The sequence below is a fragment of the Haemaphysalis longicornis genome, unplaced genomic scaffold (genome assembly GCF_048455015.1).
Source record: "Haemaphysalis longicornis isolate Haplotype H1 unplaced genomic scaffold, Haemaphysalis longicornis Haplotype H1 scaffold_6, whole genome shotgun sequence".
Taxonomy (NCBI): domain Eukaryota; kingdom Metazoa; phylum Arthropoda; class Arachnida; order Ixodida; family Ixodidae; genus Haemaphysalis; species Haemaphysalis longicornis.
Genome location: NW_027526407.1, coordinates 53,656,211 through 53,680,749, shown reverse-complemented (window position 1 = coordinate 53,680,749; position 24,539 = coordinate 53,656,211). Strand labels below are relative to the sequence as shown.

Below are 24,539 nucleotides of genomic sequence, written 5' to 3'. Positions count from 1 at the left end.
GGATATCGGTGAGGCCGTGACCTAACGCCTCGGTGTGCCGTTGCACCAACGTTGCTACGGCACCAGTGCCAGTGACATCCCGCGAGTGTGAAAAAGCCCCGTGACTTCCTCCTCACTTCTCTCAATGCGCCGGAAGGCTAGCGGATTCTTTCATACGATTTCTTTCCTCCATGGCAGTCATGTTGCTGGCAGTCCTGTTGTGGCGTGGATGGCCTGCAATCCGAGGCCTTCAGCAAGGTCCTTTTCGCGATGAAAGCCTCGGGCAGACAGCACACCGGTCGACTGGTGCTGCAGAGCACCCTCTCAGTACACCTGCCCTTTTTGCTACTGAGACATTTTTCGAAAAACCAAATAGTTGTTTTGGTACCTTTTCCTGGCCATATTATTTCTTTGCATCTTTTTCAGGGTTTGAATAAATTCTTTTAGGAATTTTTAAACTGCGACCAGTACTACTGACGCCTCTGATCGTCTGCTCACCGCAGAGTGCAGACGACCACAGCTAAAATGGGCGTGCAAGCAGACAACCCTAATTTTTCACTTTTAATTGCTAGAAAAAATAATGAAGGCGACAAAAAGTCAGCAAGACAATAATTTTTGAATTAAATTTTATTAGGGCAGCAATTTTATCCTTACAAAAGTCCCAAATGGAAAATGGTACGAGTGCGCTGCAAGGTGCACTGAGAGGGCGCCACGGTCGACCAGAGTGCTCTTATTCGCGCTTTAATCGATGCAGAAACACACCGTTGTAATGCAAAACTCGCCCGGACGGCAGATTAGCCAAATTTCCAGCCAAACTTCCAGTGAATACATCGTATTCACTGAAAATTTTAGCTGTCAATTTTTTCGTTTGGCAGCACTGGAAACGGCCACAGGCATGGCTGAAGTGCCACGGACATAGCGCGCCTTGTGCCACTGTGCCCGCACGCCGCAGAAAAACAAAACACCGGCATGCATCGACTGCTCCTTTTCAACCCAATTCTCAACGGTGATGTTACAGAGATGTTATTAATCACACACACATTGGAGTCGAGGCATTACTTCGCGTTCGGTGGTGTAGAGTTTGGAACGTCTTATACACATCACGTGCTTAGCACGGACAAGTAGCACCATCCCGCGGAGCCCGACGTAACGAGTGACGCCGCATTCACAAGGTTGCCTGCCTGCGTGCCTCACTAGTGAATACAAGCTATAGCCGGACGCCGGAGCTCACCTGCGTCTCGGTGAGCATCAGGTTGGTGGCCACCTCGAACCTCTTGGGTCGCGAGAGGTACTTGTTCATGCGGAACTGGTTCTCCAGCTCCAGCAGCTGCTGGCTCGTGAACGCCGTCCGCGGCCGCCGCGTCTTGCCCAGCAGCGCGGCCTGCGGCTGCCCTGCGCACCAGTGAGTAGCACAAGCGCGGCTCCAGTATTCTGCAATCATCCAAAAGGGAGGGGGCGTGCGAGGGCGGGTGTGACCCTAATTCGTTACGATCCTGCGACTGGGCGTTAAGAAATCGCATAGTGTTCTTAACGGCATTTAGCATTTCAAATACAGCGCCTGCTAAGTCTCGTAAGAGCACACCCACTCACTAAGAGCGTTGTACCCCCACTTGAACTTGGTGCTTCGCAATAACGTTTAGATTAGCAGGCCCCCCTCACAGGCCCCCATTTGAAACAACATTCCTGCAAGGTTGGTCTTTTACAGGATCTGCCCGCAACATGAAAAGAAGAGAATAAAATAAACTTTTGTTGCACCATAAGTAAGGTGATTTCTGAGATCGATTTTTCTAGGTATATTTAAAAGGCGGATTTCAGAAGCGAAAATTCCAATGATACTTGGCAAAGTAGCCCGTGTAAAGTAGTTGCTGGTGCCTCCTCTATTGACCATTCTCAGATTGTGATGGCCACTGCGGCGAATCCTTTTTCCTCCACAAGACACGTTCAGGGTGTTCCCTGTCAGCATTGCGCGGGAGTGCAAGCCAGCGTCGCGTTTGCACTGGGACATAAACCTGTTGTGGAGGCAGCTTGACATTGGGTTCCACTGCATCAGGCCCTGGTGGAATTATCAAAAAAGATAGACAAGCGCAAATTCTCCACAGTAGTAGCAGATCATTTCTCGCTGCGGGCTCGCTCTGAACTATGGCAAGTATGCTGTTCGCCGATGTCACCAATGCGCGACGTAAATCGGACTAACACGCTGTGTTGAAATGATATTGAAAAATAGGCACAATAGATTTCGAGTGCATGAAATGCAAAAATTAACCGTCCGATTGATAGAGTATACCAGCAACACATTACACAAATTCAAAAAAGAATTAAAGTGCTACCTCATATCCCTGACTCAGACAAAACCAAGATTGTTTCCGATGCTCTGTTGTTCAGCGTTTTTCTAAGTTGATTCTGTGTGGTCATTGCTACCATGTACTTCCACCTATTGACTCTGCTTTACATCATTAGTGTACACATCCCTATTTTCTATCATTTGCTGCTGTTATTCAGTGTATTTAAAGATTCTGTATAGGAGGTCCCGCTACAGCCTCCGACCTTGGGACCTCCTTCTGTATATAACCCCCATGAATAATTTTCAAACATTAATAAAGTGATTGATCGGTTGATTGAGTGCCTGGTGAAGCCACGTCTATCAAAGAACCCGCCCAGGTGGCTCAGTGGCTTTGGCGCTGTGCTGCTGAGCACGAGGACGCGGGTTCGATTGTCGGCCGTGGCGGCCGCTTTCCTGATGGAGGCGGAAAGCAAAAACGCCCGTGTGTACGAGATTTCGGCGCACGTTAAAGATCCCCTGCAGGTGGTCAAAATTAATCCGGAGCCCTCCACTACGGCGCGCCTCATCGCCTGCGTTGCATCGGCCCGTTAAACCCTACAATCAATCAACGTCCATCAAAGACAGAACACATGGGGAACAAGCCATCAAGGCGTCACAGTCGTCGTCCACACAGTTTTATTTATGTCTGCATGTGATCGTTTCCTAATTAGCACAGCCAGGTGACACATGACGCCATCTAGGAGCACGTTTGAATATATACCCACGTCATTCTGATGATATAGTTAGCCCACCTGTACCGTATGGTTTCGCATGTAGTGGTTCCTTTTCTGGATAGCAAGCTTCTTTGTGATTCTGGGTGCAAGCTTCTGGGTGAATCTGGGTGTCAATCACTTGAACTCTGTTCTTTTCGTTTTTTAACTGTTGGTTATACTCGACAGATTAAATTCTTTAACAAGCATGAAGTCTGTTTCTTCGACATCTTTGTGCATTACGAATGGGATGTCGGTATAGTTTTGTTCCCTATAGGTCTGTTTCAGCTACTGAAGTTTTACGTCGGTTTTGTGACTTCTGGTAAATATTTATTTTACAACGGGATTGTTTCCGTATTGGATGGGCTTTGGTTAACATTCTTATTTTAAATTTGTGTGGTTCTGGCTGCATTAAGTTGGTTTCAGTTCTCCATACAGGTCAGCAAAGAGCTGGATGAGCTAGCAGCAGTAAGACAACGGGCCGTATTCTGAGTCCCTGCTCCACTCCACTTGCTCCCTCCACTCGGCTGATGGGAGGATTCCGCAATGCTTGTGCATGGGGAAATCGATTTCAAGGATCTCCTCCACTCAAGACTCGAGTGGGGGAAGGGTTCAGAATGCACGTTATTTTTTTTATAACCGAACTGTTTGGTCTATCTTAGGGTTGGTTTTGGCGTTATTTATTTCAGTGTGGGGGGTTTTATGTACGTTAGGTGAGTCTCTGGTGTAACATAACCCCGATAGCAAGCTCCCATGCCGGCTGGCTGTGCTCACTAAGAAACGCATACACGCGGGTGCTATTTATGTCTGCTGCAGGGCGAAGACTTCTTCTATAGATATCCCACCACTCCTGTTCTGCGCTGCCTGAATACATTCTATGGCCCAAATTTTCCTCCGCCGAGTTTGTTGCCTCAGTCCGGCCCCAAAGTCGTCGCTCTGTTGCACGAATGGTCCCCCTCTTCTCACTTCTCCGCATTGCATGCCCAGAGAAACTCCACCCTTTTGTTTATTTGAGCCCGGGCCTAGCTCAGTAAACACGTTTTCTCTCTCTCTCTCTCCTCCACTCCAGTGTGTTCTCTAATCCAAGACGCTCGTTCCCTATCACTCAGGGTTTACCCGCGTGAATTCGGTGCGGCGGCGTCGCATGCGGCATTCAGGTGGTCTATCTTTGTGGTCTAGCAATTTGGTCTACCAGGGTAATCTAGCAATTTGTCAAATCTTAAGAGCGACCAAACTTTTAACAGCTGAGCTACTGTTACTGGCCGTAGGCTCATCATTGCTGAAAAAAAAAATACCAAGAAAATGCCGAGCCCTCGTGAGCGCGTGCCTCGCGGCGACCGCTGAGCGTTTTGGGCACGCGCAGTGGCTTTAGCAAAAGAAGGAACGAAGGAAGGAATGATGTAGAAGAAAGGCAGGGAAGTTAACTTGGCTAGAGCCTAGTTTGCTATCCTGCCGTGGGAAAGGGTGCATAGGCAAAAAAAGAGAAAGGGGAGCAGACACGTATGCCCAGCGCTGAAGCACTAAACGTTCAAGTTCAGTGATTAACACCGGAGACTTTCAGTCTATAGTCTGGTGTTTAAGTTCGCCGCCCGTAGAAAGCGTAATAGTTCCTTAGTCGCCTTCTGAGCGGATGACAGAGAAGGCCAGTGACACAGAATCTTCTCCTCCGAAAGTGGCCGCCGAGAGTCCAGGTTCCTCAGTGCTGACGACAGCTTCTTTCTTTCTTTCAGGCGAGTACCGCGGGAAACTGGCAAGAACTCTGAGGAGCGAGAAAATAGCGAAGTGGCATTAGCAAAAAAAAAAACTCCAGCGCTGACGTCAAGCGCTGCCGCGTTTGAAAAAAAAAAGCTCCAGCGCTAATGCTAAAGGTCAAAAGGCACCCTGCTTTGGAGGGGCCACCGCGGCCACTGCATTCTCTAGAAGCCATTATGGATAATTGGAGACATGGTTACGAGAGTGCCACTTCTTCCCGAGACGACTTACAGATCCCGCCACCGCTGCCTATAGAGTCGATGACGAAGATCTGGCGGAAGTCTACAATGCTGAGGATGACTTTGCATGCACCACTCACCGAGAAAAGACGACGACCTCTTCGATGCATATGACGACGATTACTAGCACGGCAACTATGCTAAAAAGCAATGACACTTAAAATTAATTATGTGTCCGGCAATGCTCACATACTACAACTCCGCCAGTCAAGCCTTGCTTGTGAGTGCAAGCTTTCCTGAATTTTTTTCGCCCAAACGCAGCTGCTGAGGCGTAGACCGGCTGGACCGGTGACCAATAGGAACACAGCTGAACGCGCTGAAATAACGCACCCAAAAGGTAAGGGGACTCCTTTTTTGGGAGTTCACATAGCTTCGCAAGCGACAGACATAATCAGTCCTGCAGACGATGGGTTTCTGAAATGCGAAATCCGAAGCGCTCGCCGGCAATGCAGAAGCTATTGCGAACATCAAAATAGCGAATATTCGCTATACCGAATTTCCCAAGAAAAAGCAGCACACTGTCGCACTCGTATTTTTCTCCTTTTAAAGGCTTGGCGGGCTTACCTGTATTTCAATCCGTTTGGTGAGGGGCCAGGCTTCGTCCTCATAAATAGTCAGCTATAGGATAGCGCTCCACCATCATTTTCATTGGCAGAGTCTGCCATTCATTTCATGGGAGTGCTTACCGAATGCACATCAGTCTACACTAGTCCTACACCGGATTTATATTTCATGGTTCTGCTAAGCACTGAATTCTCCTCCATAAAAAGCCATATTTATCCACTTGTTCAAGCATCCCTTTTCATCCACTTCGTCTAAAGGAGAGGGTTCTGCGTGTGTGTATAACATTACTTCCAATTACCTGAACCCCACGACAAAGCTTTAACCGCACGACGAAGCTTTCTGAGTGCACTTTCAGATGTACTATTTGCAGGTGTTCTCGAGACGAACTAAACAAGACAATAGCCGTATTCTAAATCCTTGATCCTTGGCCTTAAGAAGATCCTTGAAAGTGATTTTCACGTGCAAAAGCATTGCGGTGTCCTCCACTCAGTTGGAGTGAAGGACAGACTCAGAATACGACCAAATGTGTTCAGAAAATCACAGGCTGATCAAACATTCTCTATTTACTCCTATGGTTGTCTTTCCCCAAACAAGCAACCTGAATACCTTTTCTAGGCAGGCGGTAGCCAATTTTAGACAGATGACGTCTTCTCTCACTTTTACCTGATGAAGATCTTTTCGCTCATCTCGTGGACGGTTATCCTTTCCGTATATCCCTCGTATATGTCACCCAAGAGAATAACGTAACTCTCCTATATTCCCTGATCTTTCAATATTTCCAGTACTGCTCGGTGTCTATATAATCAAACGCCTTTTCGTATCCTTAGGGTTTATTTTGCTTCGCGGATTTTTCTTTTACTCCGATGCGATGAATTGTTGAGTAGCCTTTCCAAACTCGAGCCTGTTCTCTCTGTCGTAGAAAGTATAGGGTGCCGCTTATGCGGCTAATTCGTTACCTTATTTAACAGTTACCTTGGTAAACAACTTAGAAAGCTAATGGGTTTGTATCTTTGACATCGCTAGTCTGGTGAATGGCAATTATGTTGGCTTTTTCTAGGATGGTGGTATTTTAATTATATTGAGGCATTCTGAGTAAATAATTTAGCAAGCTTTTGGGTATGATATTGCCTCCATCTTTCCGACTAACCGAATATGACTCATCACCTGCGCTTAAACAACGCACGCAAGCACTCGCACACACACACGTGTATATATATATATATATATATATATATATATATATATATATATATATATATATATATATATATTGAGGAAATGAGGGGCTCGTTGAGGAAATACAGAAAGATAGGTCGGCAGTCTACAACGCCAAAGGAGGCATAGGGGTATGGTTAGGCTCTTTTTTTACTACAGTTAATGAAGTTAACATTTTTTTTAATATACGGAAGAAAGATGGGTTCGGTCCCCACTCTTGGCGCGTGTTTTTCTTTCTTTCTTTCTTCCGTATATTAAAAAAATGTTAACTTCATTAACTGTAGTAAAAAAAGAGCCTAACCACACCCCTATGCCTCCTTTGGCGTTGTAGACTGCCGACCTATCTTTATATATATATATATATATATATATATTATACACGTATACTCGAATGTCGAACATTACAAGAAAGCGAAGTTTTTCGGAGGGTGACGGTGAAAGGTTAACGCCTAACATCAATCACTGAATATTGACGCTAGATGAATACAAAGTAACCGATATTAGGCAAGAAAAATACATCCCCAACAAATAAACGTACGCGCCGCCTAATATCGCACACAACTACAAGAAGGAACCGATCATCTCTTGCGCGAACTCTTAGGCCCGAATTTTGATTGATTGTAGGGTTTAACGCGCCGACGCAACGCAGGCGATGAGGCGCGCCGTAGTGGAGGGCTCCGGATTAATTTTGACCACCTGGGGATCTTTAACGTGCTTCGAAATCTCGAACACACGGGCGTTTTTGCTTTTCGCCTCCATCAGAAAAGCGGCCGCCGCGGCCGGGAATCGAACCCGCGACCTCGTGCTCAGCAGCGCAACGCCTTAGCCACTGAGCCACCGCGGCGGGTTTAGGCCCGAATTTTAAAACCTTCCTTACCTTACCCCATTTCCTCACCTTACTGAAGGAGCCATTCATGCTCCCTTACAGTGAGGCGACCTTGCAGCTCCGATTCTCATTTTTAAAGCCTCCCTCAACGTCCCTTACCAAAGGGCGCCCTTACTCCCGTCAAGGAAGCCATTCGTGCACATGGGTGTGAGGGTAAGCGCAATTTGTTCTTAAAATGTGCCTTCATTAGCCGTGATAGGCATGCAATTTGTCGTGTTTTACATTTATACGGGCATATATATTAATGTTTGTTTATTGCGCACTTCTTGAAACAAGTTGTACCGGTCGGTTATTACAGTTTGTGGTAACTCAAATCTAGTCTGGCAACAGTCTCACGTTGATTTTGTCAACATCGCAGCGTCGAAAACGTGCAAGCCAACGTTTTGTGCGAGCGTAGCGCCAGTATAACCATGCCCGGGGAAGTGGATTACACTGAAGAAAAAAAAGAACTCCAAGAACTGGTACGAAAATACAAAAACTTTGTAGAGTGCAACAAGAGCAACGCTGTGTCGCTGCAAGCGAAACCTAAAGTGTCCTAAAGTGTGGAAGCGGCTTCGCGACGAATGCAACAGCATGCCCAACATGCGCCCGCGGAATGTAAAACAACTCCGCGTCCTTAGCGTTTCCTCTTCGTTGCGTTTGGTAGCCGACGTACTTTGGGAACAGGCGCAAGCACACCGCCTGCGTAACTTCTCAGAGCTCATTGCTGACCGTGGGCTGCGAAACGTTGACGATGTCGCCGACAACCGTCAACTGTCAAAAGAAGTTCCAAGTGCGATAAAGTAGGTGTTAGTGCGATGAAAAATTGTGCTAGGGATCGTTATAGCTAAACAAAAACCAACATATTTGGTAAATAAAACGAATTTTAGCTAAATTTTAACTAAATTGTAACTGCTAGCAAATTTTAAATAAAAACAAGCATGATCTAAATTACAACAAAATATTTCTGTTTTATTCTGCTGCGACCCGCACCAAAAATAAGGAAGAAGAGGGGGGGGGGGGGCTGTAAAGCCAAAAACAAAGCAAGAAGTTTCGCAGCCACAAGTACGAACAAAATTTTCCGGTAAAAAAATTGACTTTTCAAAGCTCAAGCTAACACAAAGTTTTTTGACGTTATCGCCACGTTACATCACAACCGAGTCAGTTCTCCCATTGCCTTTGAAAGTATTTGGCTATTGCGCGATGTCATAAACCGTATTATCGTCACGTATCGCCACGGTCAGCGACAACATGTTCTCAGACGCGGCAAAAAAAATTTGCTGAGCGTTGCAATTTTCTGTTTGCCATCGCTTCGCGGGGACTCGGCGGACAAGACATGGACTGCGGCGTCCGGGTGCCTCTCAGCATCACGCCAGAGTGAAGCCGTCACGCAGAGACGGTATGGCGAGAACGTGAGTGGATTTCTAAGCGCATTATACTGCACGGTCTCGAAATGCGTGGTGAAAGACAGCAGACATATACGAATATATGAAATAGAGGGGAAAATGAAATAACCTTCGTTTCTGTCAAGAACCTAAAAGTGGTTTAAATCATGTTTCCTTCCTTCCCGTGCAGTAAAACAGGCAACACCGAAAGTTGGGCTAGTTGGTATATCGTGGAAGTTTAAAAGCGCACAAGGAACGACGGACGGGAGGAAAGGGCACAAACAAGCACAAACAAACAAAAAAGGGCTGAAACGGAAGAGGTTTCGGGAAAAGTCATTCCTGAAGCAGATTTGGCTTCTCTCCCGCAATTTTGGTTTTTAAAGACGATAGTCTTTTTTGGGCTGCTTGAACGGGAAAGTTTTGGTCTGTCTGTCTGTCTGTCTGTCTGTCTGTCTGTCTGTCTGTCTGTCTGTCTGTCTGTCTGTCTGTCTGTCTGTCTGTCTGTCTGTCTGTCTGTCTGTCACTCGATTGAGCCAGCCATCCAAAGCAACACAGACGCTGCGCAATAGTCTCATACAATCACAGACAAATCTAAACGTCTAAGTCCGGTGTTAATTCATACTTGTCAACATTGTTGAACAAGAACAAGACATTACGAAAATATAAGGCAGAAAATCAATACATGAGCGATATGGGCAGTGTTCCTTTATTTAAAAAATTACGGATGCCTGCTTTTTGCGATAGCAAATAAAACAATACATCAATTGCAAAAACCCTCGCCTGCTGTTGCCCGCGCTACCTGGCGGAATTTCAAAAAAATCAAATGGCAACAGCAAGGAAAGGTTCCACTAGATAGGTTCGCTTAGAACGCGCGTGGAGTAGGGCAACGCGGTTCTATAAACGTTGTAGTAGGGTGCCTCGATTCACGCACGTCTCCGCCGTACGGCAGCGCTGGAATCGAGGCACCGACTTGTAGCAGTGGAACGCGGTAAATTTAAATTGACTTGAGCAAACGTGTAGCGTGTTATCTTGGAAGGAACGAGACTGGCGAGGAACCGCATGAGAGGTCAGCGGGAAAGAGAAGGGATGCGTTTAATTGCCAGAGGCGCCAGTCGACTATCATATTTCGTCGACATTTGCAACGAATGGAGCAGATACGTGGCCAATTTTTTGAAAGAGTGGTACCGTTTTCTTTGGGCCTCGTTTTCCGTTGGAACCTCTCTTTCCTCAACGGGCGGTGCGCACGTGATCGGCAGCTGGCTGTTCACGTGTGCAGGGCGTGGCCCACGCGGGCTCCTTCAAGAGGGGAGTTACAGACGCATTGTTGTGCTTTTCTTTGTGCTTTTAAACGAAAGAGGGAACTTATAACCGTCCTAAATAAACTGATCATTTATTGGGCTACTGCCCACCCTTTCCTGAATTAATATTTATAAGTGCATACTTTTGAGAATGAGACGTCAACACAATAGGGTAAACTAAGCAATTGACAGACTGATGAAGTACGAAAATTTTGGGGAAAAGAATGGCCTCAGCTAGCTCGCTATAGACGTGACTGGAAATCTGTGGGAGAGGCCTTCATCCGGCTGTGCACTTAAAAGGATGATGATGGTGATGATGACTGTTTTCCCAAGGCCCCTGAAACGTTCCGTATATATCGAATTATGGGAATATGAAACTTGTATCTTTGCTGACACACCACCAGAATACAAACAGGCATATGTGTCTGCAACACACGATAATAATAATAATCAATCAATCAATCAATCAACCTTTATTTTCGGTGCCCAGGAACAACCCTAGGGTCTTGGTACTGATACACCATATACAAATCGTACATAAAAACAAACTAAAATCAAGACAACACAACACACACAACTGTAGGCATGAAAGAAACAATAAAGTAAAGATAGTTACAGTAATCTCAGAAAGCAAAACAGCAAAAAAAAAGAAAAGAAAAGAAAAGAAAAGAAACAGGAGACCTAGCGTTGCAAGCCATGACACTCGGACAGCGAAATGTTCAAGGCACGTGAAAAACAGGAAATACTCACTGAACATGACAGCGATAAGTTATACGCATAACACGAAGGTTTTATAACAAAATGTTCGGAAGTTTCAACTTTGAAAGAAGTTCAGCATTACAAGCACTGGCACTCAAACCTACAGAAATTCAAGCAACGCAAAACCAGGAAATGTGAAAAACAAACAAACAAGAACATGATTTGCCTAAAATAAATACAGCACATAAATTTGCAATGACTAAAGGCACTTAAGCTACAACAGTTTTCAAGTCGTTTGAGAACAAAGAAAAAGAGCTCTGAAATATATCAAGACGATCAGAATATTCATTATATGCACATTGTATTCTGCAGATGGACGAGCGTCTTCTACTTAAAGCATCTGTTCTAAAAGTTCGAAATGTTCGGAAAAGTTTGTTCGGCAAGTTGACATTGATAAGTGTAACCAAGTCGTCACACAAAATATCCCCATGAAGAAGTTTATAAAGAAAGATAATATCAGCTCGCATTCGTCGACCCCGAAGGGAAGGAAGACTTTTCAGAAAAGGCACACTGCCGTTAGCGTCTTCTAGCACATGACGGAAGCGGTGCTTAAAGATAAAGAGGAACTTATTTTGAACTCTTTCGATACGGTCACTATTGGACTTGCAAGTTCCATTCCAAACAACAGAGCCGTATTCGAGAAGAGGTAGGCAGAGAGCCGAATACAACTTTAAAAAAGGGAGAGGACCTTTAAACTCTCTAGAATACCTGCAAACAGCACAATAATAATAATAATAATAATTATTATTATAATAATAATAATATACTTTTATACCACAGAACAGAAAATTATACAAAGTCAATGGCCTGCCAAAGCCACAGTAGGCTTGAAGGGCAGCACCTTCAAGCCTTCTGAGGCTTGAATGGAATACGGTATTATGTTAAACAATTTTGACACCAGTTTTATTTCTGTACGACAGCCAGAAACGCCAAATCATTATCCGTATGAATTCCACATATGAATACGGAAAAAAATACCGAAAACGTACTGAGCCGTATTTCCCGCTTTAATGATGACAGAAACACGAAAACGGTGTCAAAAGTTTTTTTTTCTTCTGGAAAATCGTTTGATTCTTTTGTTTCTGGAAAGACTATCTGCGTTGATTACGCCTGGGTGCCTAATGCTCCGTATGAACTCCGCATTCCCATAATTCTGTATATACGGAACGCTTCACTAAGGAGGGGTGTGCACGTGATCGGCATCTGGCTGTCCACGTGTACACGACGTGGCCTTTAACTGCAGTTTTCAGTAATTCACGTGGGCTTTCTCCTGGGAGCAGAGAAGAGAGACGCGCTGATGGGCTTTCATTTATGTTGTATTTGTCGGGAGCGTCTCGCTTAACCTTCAACCGCGCGTGTAGCGTCTCCTTCCGCCTACCCCGCTCCGCCTGATGATGATGATGATTGATAGTGGTATCCCCTTTGTAGCGAGGTGATGACGTGTCATATTACCAAAAAAACTAATAAACCTGTGTTTTACACTCTTCGTTTAATACTAGCGCTGCTCTTACGGCAGGCACAAAAAACTTATTAGGCACAGACTATTTCTTTCTGTTACAGGTGGTAGCTGTCCAAGGCAATATTACCCTCTCTACTTTTCGTCCACCAGCATTCTGATCTTCTTTTGGTCGCCTCGACAGCCTTGAAGTTAACTCCCTCTGTGCTACCCTGAAATCCTAGGGCTTCTGGAAGCCGAATATTTCCCTCACGTAGATTTGGATGGATACCCTCGCATTCTAACACTATGTGCCGCATAGTTTCTGTTTCTTTTCCTCCACCTCCAGGTGCCCTCCTCCTCCGGCGCTCGCTTCCCTCTCCCAGATTGGTGGCTTACGACATAGTCTCGCCGATAATTGACAGACGGGGAGGTTCCGTTTACGCATCAAAGATACAAGAGTTGCGAATCAAGTTAACGGCGCCGAAGAGTTCAGCATGTACTTCGCTGAAATTAGTGTCGCATTCCCGAAGCATAATTTCCGCATGGTCTGTTTCTCTCGCTAGCAGTGTAAATAAAATTAAAGCCGTTCCACTCAATGTGAAAGCTGCCGGAATTGCACAGCAGTGATTCGCCATAATGGGCTGTAGCGCTGTTATCCGCTCACTGCTGCTATCCAATGATTTTCAAATTTCCCGCCTCGAAGTGCTCGCGCGCCCCCTGCCTGAAACTGTGCCAGCGGGAGTTCTGTTATTTTTGTGCTTGCTTTTATTTTATATGCTGGAGCCTTTCTGTGGAATTTCGAACACGCCATTTTTTTCTTGCGCGGCTGGAGCCTTTCTGCGGCATTTCGAACGCGCCATTTTTTTCTTGCGCGGCTGGAGCTTTTCTGGGGCATTTCGAACGCGCCATTTTTTTTTGCGCGGCTTGAGCCTTTCTGCGGCATTTCGAACGCGCCACTTTTTTTCTTGCGCGGCTGGAGCCTTTCTGCGGCATTTCGAACGCGCCATTTCTTTCTTGCGCGGCCGCTTTTTTTCGCTTGCTATTGCAAAAACCAACCCAACGGGCGTTCATAACTACATGAACGCGGGGGCTGCCGGTCATACACGCAAATTTTGGTCTTCTTCGCGCTAAAAAATGGGGAGATGTATGACAAATGCCAGCGGTTGCGAGGTTCGAACGGTTATGAATATTTAAACCGCGAGGTTTTTGAATCCTCAGCGTGACCCCCTGACGATGCCACGTGGGGTTCTACTTGGGTCCGTTATCTTGCTGCGGCGCCATGATTCCGGCAGTCGCGTCGGCCGTTAGCGAGCTACGACGACCAGGCTAGCCCGTAAAGTGCTATGCACTTAATAAAATTACCGAACATAGTATCCCCATTGTTTAGCACCTTCGCTCATGCAGAAAAACCTCCTACATCAAAGTTTTCGGTCGTTCCTTTCGCTCGATGAATCGTCCCCAAGATGTGGGGCATAAATTTCATTGACGAGTGATTTCCCCGGAACTAAATTGAGAGCGCAAATAAGGCGGGGACGACAATTTGCACCCGCCAAAAACGAAAAACAGGAGCGGCCGCCACAAATGTGTCTCGCGTTTCGCAGTCATGCGTTCGTGTACAGTAAAGATTTGGCGACGACGCTAGCTGGTTGACGTACGTGTAAAAACAAAACGAAACCATTTTAAAGTGCCGTCGAAGTTCACGCAACAGTGGAACGTCCCAGAAAGAGGCTTCAAAGCGGTCCTCGTCGACTGCTAAGCAAGGCACCCCAACTTGCAGGAAGACACACAAGGACAAGAGCAAAGCGTTTTCAATCTTGCCCTCCGTGCAGTCGAATCAGCCGCGTTCGGCTCTCTTTGCCTCTCGGGGGAATAGGAATGAGCAGCCAGGCGGGTCGTGGCCGCCAAACGCTCCCGAACCGTGCGCGTGTACCTGCAGGCTCCCAGCGTTCCCCAGCGCTTCCCAGCACTTTCCAGCGCTTTCCAGCGCGATTGGATGCAAAGCGAAAGTGCAAACAGCCCGAGCCAGACAGAAAGAAGCACTTGTAACGACATTTCTCGCCGCTCTACTTTATTCCCCCGTCGTTCACAAGCGCGTTCCGGTCCTTCTTTCTCGGGATCGAAAGGAAGGAAGGAAGGCTGGTCCGGAGGGAAGTCTCAAGAGGGAGAAAGCTAAGAATCTAGAGCAACAAAAGTAGTAATAGCGCTTTCCTCTGCCGCGACGTCGCCGAAGCAAGCAGCGTATTTATGCTACGGGAAATCGCATTAGGTAATGATTACGCCTCGGTTGTCGACCCATGACAAAGGAAGGAGAAAGAAGATGAGGAGGAATGGGAGAGGAGAAACTTCGCCGCCTTTCACGCCAATGCGCGGTATAAAACCGGGCTACGGAACATACGCGCTCCCCTTTCTATGTATGGGACTCCAGAGGACGTGGAAAATCGTAAACTCCCGCAAATAACACGTCAAGATGCCAACCAAAGCAATGAGAAGGAAAGGAAAAAAATGTTGGAACGGCGTGCTAAGGCATTGTGCTGTCATACCGTTGAAAAAAAAAAGGACAACACAGGCGGAAACGAAAGTGGGCGAGAAGCCTAAACGGACGCCTACAGCGCATGCGTGGAGCGGATACACAATGGTGAAGGAAGGGAATGAGGCGCCGGGAACGATAGAAGGCGGAAGACGAGTGGGATGAAAGAGGGGGCGCTGAAATAAGGAGGCGCTGCGGAATAGAAAGCGGCCGCCGCCGCTGCTGCGAGCCTCCTCCGCTGTAAACACAACCAAAGGTGCTTGCGCAAACAACGGGTGATTGGAAGTCCCGCGGGAGGCTGGGTAGAGAACCACCGCCACGATTCCCTTTTTTTTCTTTCCCTTCGCCCCTCTCCGACATCCTCTTTCCCATAAATCGCGAGGCCCTCCCTCTCTCTTCCCCAACTAAAGGAATAAAATTTGTTTTACCGCTGGCCCGCTAGGCGGCGCTCGTCTACAACCTGCCGCGACCGAATGGAGCTGCCACTCGTCTGAACGAAAGAGCAGACGACATTTTTTTGTCCCGAAGTGCTGTTCCGCTTTCTGCGGTAGTGAAACCTTCGAGAGGGAAAGAAGCGCAAAAACGAGGAACTTGGGGATGAAAAAGGGAATTTCGTTTTCTTCGGGCTTGCATTGACTTAGACGGCGCGATGGTGCCTGCCTTGAAACGGCATGACACACTCTGGATGCTATCGCGCGAGCGGCCTCTGTTGCTTTTCTTACGGGAGTCTATTCACTGCCGGTGCACAAAACCAGACTGCTCCTTTTCGGAAAGAGGTATACGAACTCGTCTACAAAACAGTTTGGCCAACGACACTCTCGGAACTCAGCATCACGCAAGCTTGTTTACGTTCCATCGGACTTTCCAAGAGCGAGAGGTAGAGTGCGAGATAACACGTCACGATGACCATGGAATAATAGAAGAATAAAAGAAACGGACCACGCAGAATGTGTCAGAGCACTTTCTGAGTCCAGGCCTGTTTTTCCCGCCTTGAACGTATTGGTCGCAAGGGAGCGTCTTGCAGATATTTTGGCTGCCGGGCACGATTCGCAGTGTGCCATTTTTTCTTTCCTCTTCCGCGTACAGCTTCGTTGTCGTCAGGGTCCGCCTTTCTGGCTCGCGTTGTGGAAGAATGCGTTCTGTCGCCTCCCTGTCCAGTTCCAAAACCGAGTAGTGAGTGTCCTGCTACAAATATCTGCTCTTAACTCCTGATGCGTTGTGACGACGATCCTGTCTGATTTTCATATTTTAAATCCCCCTTTTAAGAGGAGGAGTTCTAAAAATGTAAATTCAGTGCGGAGTGATAATGAGAGAGAATGCTCTTTAATGTGAACTTGTGAGGTCAGCCCTGCTAGGGACAGGACTTGGTACGCCAGATGGGGGGGTGACTACGATGATGAGTGGTGAATGTTGGACATTAGGGGTACAGCAGGAAGGAGACAAACAAGAAACGTTAAAAATGAGAAACAATGGAATGCTGCCAGCAGAGCCCGGACATAAAAAATGCAATTGTAAAGAAAATCGATAAGGCAAACGCTGCATCACATTCCAAAGTAAACGACGAAAAAGAAAACACCAACCCAAGAAAAATAAATCGATGTACGACACAAAATGAAAGAGTACATATAGTGAGACACTTGCTCTGTCTATGATCGAAAGATATTTGTCCAGTTCAGAGTCTCGTAGGAACCAGAGCAGAATGTTTGTACCCAAGGTAATGTCAGCACTATTGACCCAGGCACCAAGAAAATATCAGGGCTCTTATTCATTGTTAGGGCGAGTTTCTTTTGTACGGGCCGCAAGGGCTGGTCAAGTTCCTAATGTAAAACTTTTTCCCTCTCCTTCCCCACCACTTTGTAAGGTTTATTGAAAAAAAAGCTATTGTATTGTATTGTATTGTATTGTATTGTATTGTATTGTATTGTATTGTATTGTACAGTTCTGACAGGTGTACTGAAATGGCAGTTTCAACCTCGGGGATGTTGCTGCTGTCCATAATGTGCGCGGTGTGCGGCATAATAAATAGCTTGGGCCGTAGTTACTCCCGCCGTCTACCGCGCGCGTGAGCACGCGCCTCGCGAGGAGCGCCCGGCGTCGTCCAGGCTGGCACGTGGCGCTCGCAAAAAAATTCCAAGAAGACAGTTCAGTTGCGTCCGCGCCTCAAGGGGGGAGCACAAGACAGCCGACGCTACAGACGCTTAGTTTGCGAAGCAGGTTTCCGCCGGTGCTATAGCGCGTGCTGACGCGTTCCACTTTGGGAGAAACGTGAAAGCCTGCGGACGAAACGATGTGGGCCCGCCAGTCATGAATGAGGAAGACGACATTATAGATGGATGTGACGATGACTAGTACTACCACAGTGAAAAGCGGCGACTGAACATCTAAATAAACCATTTTTAATGCAATTTCTAGTGGTGTGTCCTTCCGTGCTTACATAAAAATCCTTCAGCTTCGCTATGGTTCAAGACTTGCGCGACTAAGGGCAAACTTCGCCAATAGATATGTCTCTGAGACGCTACGAAACCTAAGGAATCTACCTTTACATCTTCCATTAATTCTTTTGCATTTAACGCCTGGCAAAATTAGCAAGATTGCGAAGGTATACGGAGTTAACTAACGTCGCCCAGAACGAAGAGATGAGCCATGGCCAAAGCAAGTACTGAATGTCATACAAAAGTCTACGGGCAATTACTAATAATTCCTCGGCTTGTACCACAAAAAAAAAATTCATTAGTTTGTCAGTACAATAGAATTCATTGCACCTATGGACCTGAGTGACCAACACTTCATGGGCGTGATAGCCGCTTTCTATGCATTTTCCAAGTAAACCAATATAGACTGCAAAAACGCACACTGCTGCTACGACTCATACGTGTCCACACTATTCAGTGCAAAGGAAACTTCAGGCACATTTGACGCGAAACATAAGGGCATAACCGAGAGTACCAGCGTTCTTTCAATTAAGAATGCACCGTTAAAAAGAATAAACAGCGGGAAACAACGCAACAGAATTCATGAATTATTTCTAACTGCTCAACAGGACGAGCGCCTTCTCTTGTCCTCGTCGCGTTGCGCAGTTAGACCTTAATCATGAATCCGTTTTCAACCCGCAAAGCATGCTCTGATTCTAAAGAGACAGACGACGGAGAGTACAGACACAGCGCTGTCCTCTCCTTCTCTTACTCTCTCTTGTGTGTCATTGTTTTGCGCTGTTTATTTTTTTTGATGGTGTACCAAATGAACCAATCATCTATTTATAGTAAGAATACACGTTGAATCGGTTTTACGACAGGAAAATAACGCGTTAAAAATGTCTCCAACAGAGGCTAGAAAAAATGGACGCGTATCTGCTACTTTCGTTGCAAACGTCGACGAAAGACAATAGTCGACTGGCGCCCCTGTCAAGTAACCTCCTCCCTTCTCTTTCCCGCTCACCGCTCATGCTGTTCCTCTCCCGTCTCGTTCCTCCCAAGATAGCACGCTATAGATTTGCTCATTTCAATTTAAATTAACTGCGCTCCACTGCTCCGCTCTGGTTGCCTCGATGCCAGCGCTGCCGTACGACGCAGACTCGCGTGAATTGAGGCACCCTACTACAACATTTATAGAACCACGATGCCCTACTGCACGAGCGTTACAAGTGGAACGTGAAACCTATTTAGTGGAACCTTTGGTTGCTATAGCCGTTTGATTTCTTAAACGCCGTCAGGAGCGCGGGCAACAGCAGGCGACGGTTTTCTGCAGTTGATGTAGTATTTAACCAACCACCCAGGAATTTTTAAATAAAGGAACACTGCAAATATTACCTATGTATTCATTTCCTGCCTTATATTTGCGTAATGTCTTGTTCTTGTACAACAATGTCGACAAGTATAAACATTGACACCGGGCTTAGACGTTTAGATTTGGCTGTGGGTATATAAACTATTGCGCAGGTTATGTTTTACTTTGGCCGGATGGCTGAACGGACAGACAGACATACAGACAGACCGAAATTTCTGCATATAGGTAGCCCAAGAAAGGCTATCGTCTTAAATAGCCAACACTAAAACATTACGTGTAGTCGGCTACGGCTGCTACCAAGCCCAACCGAAACAAAAGAACCAGCAGATGGTGCGCGAGCAGTGCAAAGGCGGGAAATTTGAATTGAGCAATTTTTGTAGCATTAATTATGAGAGGAGCGAGAGGGTAAGAAAAAAGCTTGATGGGTGGGAAGGGTAGAAATAGAGAGAGGAGGGGGCTGTCTTACACGGGCGGCAGAGGGCTTGTGTCTTCCGAAGACATTTCCCGTGAAGCAAGCAGGTACAGGGAATTTTTTTTAACACGAAAGCGTTTTATTAAGGGGTGCACAAACATTTGAGTGACGTCATATCCGTCACGGAAGTGAGGCCAGTACAACGAAGCAAGATGCCTGTAATGGGTGCACACCTGCACACAGGGTCTTCTTGCGTGGAAGCAACTTTTAGTACTAAAGAGTAGGTTACACTTAGGGTTGTTCGTTTTCGGGTTTTATATTTTAACACTAAAGTGTTTTACACCGGGATACACCAAGATTTCACTGACGTCATATCCGTCACGGAAATGACGCCAGTACACCTTTGTCGAAGCGACCCGCCAGCAGGACGTCCCTCGCCAAGCACACCCACAAGACAGCCGCCGACCACATTTTTTCAGTTTTCCTTCTCTAAATAACCATAAAGTTTCAAAAACGGGCTCGAGAAGCTGTGCTCATGGCCGGCATTTTTTTTTTTTTTTTCATCGAGGAATGTAGTAAAACTAGCGCAATTCTGAAGCGAAAATTCGCAATCCGTAACCCCCTCAGTGTCAAAAGCATGGGAATCGTTAACGGAGGAGCATCCGGATAATCACGACGCAGTTTGTCACACAAAATCCGAATCGCCGCCGCCCGCCAACATCGACAAATATGCCGTTTCCCCCGACGACATTTCTCGTCTACTCCCCCGTGGGGTTCCAATCCGCAGGGCCAACATTGACTCAACCAAAAGCGTTCGGCGATGAATGTCAGTGAGAGTGGAAGGAAGGTTCGGGTCCGCATTTTACGACCGCGCATCGTTCACCGAGCAAGCTGCAGCGATATAATGCTGACGCGCAATACACGCAAATTTGAGACCGGTAACGACGCTGCTGCACTCGGTGCGGGAAAAGCATCGGAGAGGGAGCAAAAGGATCAGGACGGGGATGAGAGGGAGAGCGAACGCTTGCGCCGCTGATTTCATCCCATTAGCGCTTGACTCCGCGTCAATTAAGGGCCAGCGCCGCGTGTTTCCCCCCTCTCCCTCCTCTTCCGCATCCCCCATCCTCCGAGACCGCTATTCATCGCGGCGCCACCCGCCCAGCGAGTAAAACGCTTCATCGATGCGCGAGCGCGCGCGCGCTCGCCAGAGGGCGCACGCGTCGCTAACGAAGCGGTGCGCGCTCCACATGCAAACACAGATGTTCGCCCCGGCTGTCCCCTCGCAGATTTACTAAAGAGTGGCTCCTCCTTGCGGCAGTGAGAGGAGAAAAGGAACTAACGCGGCCCGAAAATTCATCTGCTGGCTTTTGTTGTACGATTTTGAAAGTAACTCCACTGTTTTGTTTTTATTGACATATGCACCACAAGAATTTTTAGTAGCAGAACTGGTTAAGCTTTTAGTACGTCCGTATAGTGTTACCTGAAAAGAATACAAAAAGAAGACCGAGCATGCGCCTCGGGAGGAGCGCCCGGCGTCGGCCAGCTCGACCTTCGAGAACACCCTGCCCAGCGTTCGTGGCGTGATCTCTCGCAGTGCATCATGACACAAACGAGCGCCGACAGTTGGCGCCTCGATCGGACAGCGTAAGCTGCGTCGTTCCTCAGTGTGATGCATACAGTTTCATACTAATATAAACTCTATGGTGCGATGGCGCGTGGGAGAAAACTGTTGCCTTACGCGCTGCTAAAAGGCAAAGACGCCGACGGGCGACGCCGACGTGGCCATTAACGCCGACGGGTGTTCACGGTCCAAGCAAGAAACTCCGCCTCTCGCGTTCCACAAGCTTAGACCGTCGCAACGCAACCGTATACCGTACACGCCACAGAGCAGGACCGAAGTGGTCCCACCTTTGCCGAAGCGACTGACAGCAAGACGTCGCTCGCCAAGCACACCCACAAGACAGCCGCCGACCCGCAAATCACGCTCTTTTCACTGCAGATTTCGTGCTTTACCGATTCCCATTTCAGAATATTTTATGTAACTTTATTTATTGCATTTTATTGGTTATTATATTGCTGCCAAAAACTGAATTTTCACTCAAACCATTCGTGTTGAATTTTAATACATGCATAACTATACACATTTGTTATGCACTGTAAAATTATTTACACCGTTCAGGGTGCTTTTTGCTGTCTATAACTCCCACTCTTACACACTAGCAAGATAACAAAGTAAAACATCCTTTAAGAGTATTTTGTAGTTTATAACACCCTTACACGCTAGAAAAAGCAAAATATACCCTTCTAAGCTATTCCATCATTACGTACACCCGTTCAAAGGGTGTTTTTCTTTGTTTCTGGATAAGGTGTAAGGATATTAGTTATAGACAAAAAGAGTGTAAATCATTTTGCAATGTCATGTATTATAAGAACATTGTGGGGATTGGGCCCGTCAAACCTCTTCTGTTAGCTTATTGTCCGCGCTCCTGAGATATGTGCATGTTGTTGATGTCGAGTAAACCTGATTTGATACGACTTGATTTTATCGCTGCACTGCTGCTGGGGCCTGTATTCAGTTCCTTAACCATGCCATCCGCAGCGGCAAGGTCTTCTACTTTACCTATATGCGTTCCCTCATCACTGGTAGCAACCCGGACGGTTTATTTTGCCCGGAGGGTAGGACAAGGAGTGGACATAGTGGTGGCGATGGTGATAATTAACGGGGCGGACCTAGTCTTGCGTGATGTGCCGGCAACTGCTGTCCCCGATCAGCATCTTTTTAACGCTAGCACATGAAGTGTATCGCGAGGTGTGCCTTATGGAAGTGATCTGTTCCCTACGTTTTTCATTGCGGCTATGGCGGGCCTCCCTCGAGCCTTAAAAAAAGGATTGCAAGTCAGTGAATTTATCAATACTATATGCAGACTACATGTGTATCTTGATTTCTGGATATCAACACAAGTGGTTGGAGGTGATAGCTCAAGGAGTAATTCGTTCCGTACAAGAAAGGGACAATAGGCGCACAGAACCTTGATTGCCCATTGAAGCGTAGATGCGGATAGAGCCGGGCCAGCCACCATTATATACACCACGTCGTCATCACGTAGAGACCGCAACTTTAGGCAAAATGCCTATTTTCCCCTTGAGTCCCTATCAAGCCGATTTAATATTTAAGCATGAACTAAGGGAAGGGGAGAATTTTAAGCAATATTTATTGTGCCTATAAGTGCCTATTTTGATGATATGGTTTTTTAGTACCTATTTTGAGTATAAATGGGCCTGTATGGCCATCTTAGCGCCTGAAATGCCAGTTTTGTTTTTTCGAGTCCATGGTCTGAACGGACTGCTGCCACTACAGAAGCCCACAACGGGGTGTTTGTCGCACCCCGTTCGCAAGAAAAATCCGCGAGCCGTGCCAAACTCAAACCCTGCACGAGCCGCCGCCACCTCGATCTCGCCACATCGGCCGAGCCGCCAGAGGCCCGTACGCAGCGATACCGCAGCCAACCTCACCGACGTCCCCCCGTCCACACGAGCTGTTTTATTCTATGTCCTTCTGACGCGCCGTGTGCGCGGACCAACGGCGAAAACTTTTGTCCATGTGCCCTATCCATTGCTAACGCAGTAAAACGAGAGCGAAGAAGAAAATGAACGCGACACAGCCGCACGCATGCCACTAAAGGTCAAATACGCCTCCTAGGGAAAAAACACGTGCAAATCTGGCACTCCAAAGTCTTAAGGTGACGCCACGAACACAGTCATGCGCTGATCATGGGAACACAACGGCAAAATGCAGCACGTGTAGGACGAGGAAGGAACGGGAAACTGAGCTTACAGAAATGAGCATCTCAGCACTTTTGAAGTATTCTAGTCGTGACAGCCGTCATTTGTCATGCTGGGTATCCTTCAAAGGCATTTCGAAACCTCGCAGCAGGAATTAGTTGCAAACAATGTTGCTTGCTGTCTAATATTGATAATCGGTATATAGAGCATAGTTCCCGAATGGTGTTATTGCCGCAGCCCTAGTCATCTGCTTCTGCAGAACAGAATAGCTGAGTAATTTGTACGGAATTAGTGCACTTTCCTGTACTACATGTGGGATTCATCGGTACTGTGTAGACCTGAGGAGGTCGTTCTGCTCTGTCAGCGAATAAGTACCTGCAAGCAAGACCTTTCAGTTGTGTCTTCAAGCAGCGGTTACCGACTGCACCTCTTCCACCAGAGCCCGTTGTTAAACCTTAAAAGCACGGATGAAGCCGTAAAACTACTGCAAAAACACTCGCTGGTGGTGCTAACAGCTTTGCAGACGATGAAAGCGTCGCAGCCACAACTATTTACACCACGCTACACTTGAACGCGACTTGGAACATTTATGTGCTTAATTCACACTCTTAGCAGAAAGCATTTCCATAGCTGGCAGCTTGGGCGCCAATCTGACTAGTATGCTGAGCTCATTTTGAAGGTCCAGGACAGATCCGCCACCATCCCGAAGGACGGGTTGCTGATGGGGCCATTCCTCTTTGGCAATCTGCCATTCTGTCTGACATAAGTTCCCTGTGGTAAAAGAACTGCCGAGGCTTCTGATCACCAAACATTCAGATATTCCAGATGTAATCAGGTCATGGAGCATACCGAAGCACGAGCACATTCCCCCATTTTCAGAGAATGTTGAGTGTTGTTTTTCGCAAAAAATTATCGACTGAAATGAACTAAAACTTCAAGCCCCAAATCATTGAGATGGGCCTGGCTTCTCACGGCTTTAAGCTTTGCTTTTGTTGTCGAATCACCATGCATTTCACGTACATCTGTTAAAATATCAACGCTTGCATGGCTAATCTCCACGAAGGAAAGCCCATTACTTTCCCACAATGCAAGACTTTTCCGGTGTTTTTACGGCAAGTCATAAATTTGTCCTAAAATATGCTGCTGAAGTCAATACGAGATTATATGTGCCTAAACGACAATATTTCGTGCCTATAAATGCCTCAATTGCAATTTTCAGTACCTATTATAGGCGCCTAAAACTTTGATTTTTCGTGCCTTAAGTTCCGGTCTCCGATCATCAGCCATACTCGCCATCTGTCCTTCGAGCAGGCAGCGACATGAAAGTTTTGCCTTTGAATGTATTGTAGTTGGCAGCTTGTTCATTAGACGGGACATCTTAAGGTAATAAGACGTCATAACGAAAACCGCTCTTTATGTATTTAGAAATTCAAGGAGAATATTCTCTGTAGAGCTCTCATTGCTGTAAAGACGTACACGCACAGAAGTCTTCCAGGGACCATGAAAACTT

At 46.7% G+C, this 24,539-nt stretch overlaps 1 protein-coding gene across 2 annotated transcripts in view; it reads right to left on the bottom strand.

Annotated features, from left to right (window-relative positions):
- The window catches only part of LOC144142697 (uncharacterized), a 72,937-nt gene that overhangs the window by 6,646 nt on the left and 41,752 nt on the right, over positions 1–24,539 (bottom strand). Inside the window, exon 2 of one of the 2 annotated variants that reach the window (XM_077674364.1) lies at positions 1,211–1,410. In XM_077674364.1, the coding sequence (XP_077530490.1) occupies positions 1,211–1,410 (200 nt within the window). The remainder of the gene's footprint in view (positions 1–1,210; positions 1,411–24,539) is intronic. The other variant, XM_077674365.1, reaches the window with a different exon arrangement.